At 35.0% G+C, this 7,196-nt stretch overlaps 1 protein-coding gene across 4 annotated transcripts; it reads left to right on the top strand.

The window, feature by feature from the left end:
- Positions 1-268: 268 nt before the first annotated feature.
- On the top strand, positions 269-5,092 carry LOC108323012 (probable ADP-ribosylation factor GTPase-activating protein AGD6). Of its 4 annotated transcripts, none has more exons than XM_052872672.1 (4): positions 269-1,271; positions 1,382-1,471; positions 3,598-4,198; positions 4,679-5,092. In XM_052872672.1, the coding sequence occupies exons 1-3, from the start codon at positions 504-506 to the stop codon at positions 4,195-4,197; spliced, it is 1,458 nt and encodes a 485-aa protein (XP_052728632.1). In that variant the 5' UTR covers positions 269-503; the 3' UTR covers position 4,198; positions 4,679-5,092. The 4 variants fall into 4 exon arrangements, with proteins under 4 accessions (XP_052728632.1, XP_052728633.1, XP_052728630.1 ...); XM_052872673.1 differs by having other exon boundaries at positions 4,655-5,092; XM_052872670.1 differs by having other exon boundaries at positions 3,598-4,232.
- The last annotated feature ends 2,104 nt before the right edge of the window (positions 5,093-7,196 follow it).

Below are 7,196 nucleotides of genomic sequence, written 5' to 3'. Positions count from 1 at the left end.
AGTTCACACTACAGACGACAACACAGAAGCATATACAGGACAAGTGGGCAGAGTGCCACGCTTTTTCTTCAGTGCAAGTGCAAACAGTTATTTAATTAAATAATTAATTACTAGTTAGAAACAGAAAAAGTTTATTTATTTAAAAAGAAAATAGTTTTAGTCCTTTTAAATTAAGTATTAGGCGCTTAATTATTTTCCTTGAGTAAGTTTATTTGGTGAAAGGTGTGAGGAAATATAATAGGAATTAGAATATTGTAAGAAATGTAAAATTAGCAAAGAGGAGTTTGCAAAAGAATTATAGCGCACCGAGTCAGCATCCAATAATCCCGTCCCAATTTGATGGTGTCGGTGATTCACCAAAATCCCTTTTCCGTTCTTTCTCTCTCTCTCAATTCCCAACCCATTATACTCATTCATTCATTCCTTCCCAATCTCTTTCTTTTCTTTCTCAAATTCCGTTTCTTTTCTCTGCACGCTCCGGTTAAAAGGCAAAACAAATTCCGATGGCTTCGCGGCGCCTCCGGGACCTCCAATCCCAAGCGGCGAACAAGATCTGCGTAGACTGTTCGCAGAAGAATCCGCAATGGGCTTCGGTGTCTTACGGAGTATTTATGTGCTTAGAGTGCTCCGGCAAGCACCGCGGCCTCGGGGTTCACATCTCCTTCGTGCGATCAGTTACCATGGATTCATGGTCCGAAATCCAGATCAAGAAGATGGAAGCTGGAGGCAACGACAAACTCAATGCCTTCCTCGCGCAATACGGCATCGCCAAGGAAACCGACATCGTCGCCAAGTACAATTCCAACGCCGCCTCCGTCTACCGCGACCGCATCCAGGCCATCGCCGACGGCCGCCCCTGGCGGGATCCCCCCGTCGTCAAGGAGAGCATCCGCTCCTCCGTCTCCAAGGAGAAGCCGCCCCTTGCCACCGGCAACAACGGCGGCTGGGATAACTGGGACACGGACGAGTTCGGATCGGCTCGGGGCGGCTCTGATCTGCGGCGGAACCAGTCCACTGGCGATGTCAGGGGGTTCGGCGGCGGCGGGAGCGTGGCGAGGTCGAAGTCGACGGAGGATATGTACACGCGCGCACAGCTGGAAGCCTCTGCTGCCAATAAGGAAGATTTCTTCGCGAGGAAGAGGGCGGAGAATGAGTCGAAACCGGAGGGGCTTCCGCCATCGCAGGGTGGCAAGTACGTCGGGTTCGGATCTAGTCCCGCCCCGAGCCAAAGGGCTAATCAGCAAAGCGATTATTTATCTGTCGTTTCTCAGGTTACCATTGTAACTGTTTATTTTATTTTTGAATGGGAAATTGTCTGTTAATATTAATATATATGGTTGAGACATGTTCTATTAAATTGATGTATTTTCTGTGGGTTTAGGGATTCGGTAAATTATCGTTGGTTGCTGCTTCTGCGGCTCAGTCTGCTGCCAATGTTGTTCAGGCCGGGACAAAAGAGATCTCTGCTAAGGTAGTTTTTGGTTTTTCTGCTTAAATTATCGTGTACAAAACGTAGATATGATTTCATGTATAAGATATAGGCATTTTTGCTATCTTAATTAGCCAGTTGAAAAACGATATAATGAAGAAATACGTGAGATTAAACGGTATTGAGAACAATATGCAACGAGGGGTTACTGATTTACGACATGCTGAGTTTAAACCATAGCGTAAGACAATTTTCGAATTCTTTCTAGCTAGTTTCATGCAAGTATATTTACAACTTAATAATTGGCTATTATTTAAATCCTACATCTTGTTTTTTATTGTAGGATAGGGGATGGGATCCTGTCATCTTGTTCAGGTTATAGAATCTTTGGAGTTTATAACAAAAATACTCAATCAGAAAACAATACTCTTTAACTTTTCCGTGTATTTATTTTTGTGTCATTTTCTCAATGTAAGTAATACGGTATTAATTTCTATTAATTGTATATAAAGTATGCAAAAAATAATTCAAAAATTTGAAAAATTATTAGTTTGAAGCAGAAAGAAAAAATTAAAATGGCTATTATTTTGAAAGAGCGGAACAATATTTTGTCCATACTCATTTACAAGGTATTTTCAAATATGAAAATTAACATGTGCTGGTACCTCCATACCATGTGAAAGGACCTGCAACATGCTTCTGAAATTTATTCTTAAGCTTGTTTCAGAAATATTACATTTTCTGAATTCAGTTGTTTTTGGGATAAAATATTTGCAATTTCATAAATAACTTAGTTTGTAAAAACTTTATTTTTTTTGAAAAAAAAAGTTGTTTTCATAAATTTAAAACATTATAGCTTATGATTAATTTTCAACGGTTACTTTTTCAATCTCAGCTTAATAATTCTCTTTTTCTTGTATGAAAGTTGATTTTTTCTTCTTTTTCTAAACGAGATTAATGATCTTAAAACTACTATTCAAAAGAATTTCTTAGATAAAGTTTAATTCTCACTATAATCAATTATAGCTATAATTAGTTTTAACTACTAAAATGATTTAATTTTTGCGTTTATCCCAAACACACTCTTATTATATACGTGAATGGTTTCTAGGATAAAGGATACTGGATCCTGCCAATTGTAACTCAGAGTGTTATTATTATTTTGACCCTTCATACTTTGTATTTTATGGGATACATTGAAGTAGCACCCAGCCGTGGCCCGGCTTCATACTGTTGAAAAATGAATACATTTTAGATTTAAATTCACCTCACTTTCTCTTCAAATCCCCTCATTTCCACCCTCCAATACGAACACAGTTTATACTTATTGATAAAATCAATTACTCTATACATGCCTAATACGGCAATACTAATGGATGATTAAAATTTAAAAATGTGATGTAGCTTAAACCAAATTATTACCCTAAAAAACCTTTCCATTTCCATCTGTCAATCTTTTTTATTTCAAATTATAAATAAAATTGACAAAAGACATGTCATTACAAATTCATTACATTCTCTGCTCCCCCTCCCTCCCCACTTTTTGCATTGGAGCCTCCAGCAAAAAATTATGAATGTAATTGATTGGTAACTGTTTTCATTCTTCTGGAAAAAATTTCTGATGCCTGCTTTTGCAAATGGTTTTTGTAAGAATAGTATTATAAATGAGCTTTGCTTGAGGTGACCTGGTGATCGTGTTTGTGAGTGAATGTTCGTAGTGATAACAAAAGGTGCCGAGGGAGTTAGAATCTTGAATGTACTGTGAGTAGAACATGTGCATTTTGGTTAAGTGCATGTAGAATATTGCGTTTCTGATTGGGTATCAGAATTGCCATATGCTAACTAGATTGGCATTGTCGAAGATGGTAGGTAAACAACTCTTTAGATTTCCAATGAGGTTTGAAGTTTGCTTAAATCTTATTTTCTGGGCTTTCATACTGCTATCATTTGTTTTGCATGGGGATTGAGTCACGAGGTTTGGACTTTTTGGCATGTGTCATTGGGCCAAGGAGTTGTGTATATTGTACATCTCATTCTATGGTTTGTTCTGTTCAAAGTAAGGTAGAAAAGGGCAGGAATATGATTACTTATCAAACTTCTATCGGCAATTTTGTTATTTGCATTCCGTGGTTATTCAGTTCCCGAATTAACTGTATTTCTTGTTTCAGGTAAAAGAGGGTGGTTATGATTACAAGGTCAATGAAACTGTAAATGTTGTCTCTCAGAAGACATCAGAGATTGGACACAGGACATGGGGTATAATGAGAGGGGTCATGGCAATGGCTACGCAAAAGGTTGAGGAATACACTAGAGATAGCCCCAATTCGACATCTGAAAAACAAAATGAAACTGATAAAAACGGTTTCTATCAGGAGTATAATCGAGAGAACAAAGGCTGGAATTCTTCTTCCAGAGAAGGGCAACAGTCTACGGGTGGACAAAATAATTCTTATCATTCAAGCTCTTGGGATGATTGGGGCCACAAAGATTCTAGGAAGGAACATCCTGCTAAAGGATCGCCTCATCAGTCATCAGGTGGGCTATCTGATGCTTATAACTCTAGCTCTTGGGATGATTGGGACCATGAAGACGCAAGGAAGAAAGAAGCAGCTAAAGGATCAGCTTCCCATAGCAGTGATGGTTGGGCTGGTTGGGATAATGCCAAAGATGATGGATTTGATGATTTCTATGGGAATGCATCTAATAATAAAGCTGCTGGTCATAATGATAAGGCGGGTGTTGCCTGGACAGGAGGAGGTTTTCACTAAGGTTTGTATCAGACGGTTCAACTGAAGGGGGACAGGTAAGTAGATAAAAGAAAGAATCCACTGAAAATTTTCAATTTTGTTTGAATGATTGCGTTTGGAAACATTTTTATTAGCGCAGTACGGTTGTTTACTACAAAAGTAATCTTCACACAACCCAGAATCATCTTTCTGTGCCATTAGAACCATTATATCTCATGGCCCATGCATCAATGATTACCCTTTTTTTGACTTCCCAATTTGTGTTACTTGTTACTTGTTTGTGTGTTGGAAAATGAGGTTTTGTATGTAATGTGGTCAGCATCTTTATATTTGTTTTTTTTTTCATTTCTTGTGTGTTATTACTTTTAATGTTTAAAATCTTTGTTGTAACTGATTTCAAGTGTACACGTACTACAATTCGACTTGTTATATATATATATATATATATATATATATATATATATATATCTTGAACCAGGTTTGACCTTATCTCTATCATCAGGATCAAAGTTTTGTTGTAAATGACAACAATACAGTACCTATTGGATGATGGCATGCGAGCTGAGCAGGGATGCTGTTTAACCTATTGTTGTGACCTGATTTTCAACTATAAGTTCGTTGGTCACTATTGTATTCATGCCCCATTTGTGCTGGAAGAATGATATTTTTTGAGGTTAGCCTAGTGTCTTGCAAGTCTTTCCTTTTCATTTTTCTCCCACCCTCACTTGTGTAATTTTTATGCATTCTTTTGGGGACTTCTGTACGGTTGGAAACGTAGTTATATATGTACAAGTGTCTAAAGAAAGAAGGGCAAATTGCCCAAATTTATATTTACTTCTACCTGGAAGTGTGATGAAACATTATTGTGTCACGAGAATTTCATAATTCTTGAGTTTATAACAACTGAATTTGCCTTTTTTGTGGTTTTACTTGCGCTACATTGAAGACGTGGTTCTTGTTTGTTATTTCCACATAATTTGTCACGATCCCACGTGTTTATTGCATGGTTGATTCTGCATACATATTCAAAATATGTATTATGAAGATTTATTCATAAAAATAGTGAGATGTTACGATATATGTTAGGAAAACTTTCTTTTAACAATTTCTTTTAGAATTTTTTGACAACTGCATATGTGACAGTTTGTGATCGATTCGTTTTAAATATGTTGATCAATAAAACAATGATACATCATTAATTGTCAAAAAAATTGTTATAAGAAATTGTTAAAATATCTGAATCCTATACGTTATCATGTTACAGTCTCTCGTCTCTGTAGGTTTCTTTTATTAATTTTAAACAGTAGAAAATAATTTTAGGTACTACTTTTCTCCTAATTATTTTTTTGGCGTGATGAAATCAGTTTTGTTTTATTAAGAATTTGTTACGGTAATAATGAAAATCCATATTTCGTCCAATAATCTATCATTCACGTATCAGTTATATATTTATTATAATTTATTATTTATTGTTATTTATTACGAATTATTTTATTATTATTTATTATATTATTTTACATAATTTGTTATTTATATTTAGTATGATTTACTACTATTTATATTTATTATCATTTGTGTTTATTAATGTAACACCTCAATTAAGTAGGTCATCTATTAGTTAACGTATTACAAATTTAGTATTTAGTATAATCAAACTTAGAAGTATATAATATTTATTTAAAGTCTTTTATACGAAATCATAATTTAAAACTTTTATACATATAAATTTTCATAAATAAGGAAGATCTATATAATAAAATTTATGTATCCAAGTTACAAATTCAACCTTGAGTGTTATTATTGGTTCTCACCTTTTTTACTTCTATTATTTTTTTCTCATGTATAATTTATGATCGTACTAAATCATATAATATTATCATCATCAACATAATTTAATAATTTACATCATATCAAATCATTGATACAAAAATATTTATAAATTCACCAATTCCTCTTTATCATATTTTATAAAGTTTGAATAAATTTTGTATTAACTAAGAAGAATAAATGAATTTTATTAATCAATGTTCACAAAAAATTATTCATATAAATCTAATCATTTGTTAAGATGTTGATATGAATTAGATTCAACTTTTGAAATACTTATGTATTGAGTTGAATACTTGTGTAAGTCTTGCACTTATCATGTAATCTTATAATGGATTATATGATAGTAATGCTTTAGCTAGGATAAGCCAAATGTAGAAGCAATCAAGCCATGGTGTTCACGGTTTCAATGAAGTAATGATGTGCGAAATTTGTGGTGGTGTTGAAGGTGGATTGTGTCACGATTTTGGTGGCTTGTATGGTGAAGGATGAAGTGTCTAAGGATTCTCTAAAAGAGGTTGGACCAATTCTTGGAGGAAGGTAAATAGAGGAGGTCACTTGGGTTGCTCTAGTGTAGGGTGACCTTAAAAGAGTAGTATGACACAAAAAAGACAGCATAACTTTACTCTAAATTAAAGGTGATTACATGATGGAGAACACATATAGGCTAAGGTGTCTCAAGATGGGTATAAACTTTAACTTAAAAGAGCCACCTTGGTTGGCTTGGAGAGCAATGAGAAATCCTCTCCAATAGGAGGGAGACAAGTGACAAAAATCCTCCCAAACGAGAGATTGACATGTAGTCACTATCTATAGAAAAACTCTTCATTCCTATATTGACACATGACCACTATCTAGGAGGAAAACTTTCCAATGGAAAGCTTCCACATGCCTTAAACAAAATCTCGCTATCCTTCAAGCTTAGCTAAAATGTTGACTCCTTAGTTAACACACCCATTTTGGACGTTCAAGCATAGTCAACTTTGGGCCTTGGCCCTTTGTTGACTTGTTTGGTCAATAGCTCTGGCTCTATTTAGTCTAGTAGATTGTGACAAAATAACCCTGAACCCTGACTCTATTTATGTCTAACTTACCATGACAAAGTTAGCTTTTAAGGTCACAACACTATTTTATACCGATCTTAACCTGATTCAATTTTCACTCCTAAACTTTATTCTGTATATAAATATGTG

Source organism: Vigna angularis, chromosome 2, assembly GCF_016808095.1.
Source record: "Vigna angularis cultivar LongXiaoDou No.4 chromosome 2, ASM1680809v1, whole genome shotgun sequence".
Lineage (NCBI taxonomy): Eukaryota > Viridiplantae > Streptophyta > Magnoliopsida > Fabales > Fabaceae > Vigna > Vigna angularis.
Note: the sequence above shows the minus strand (reverse complement) of the source record. Positions and strands in the feature narration are given on the sequence as shown.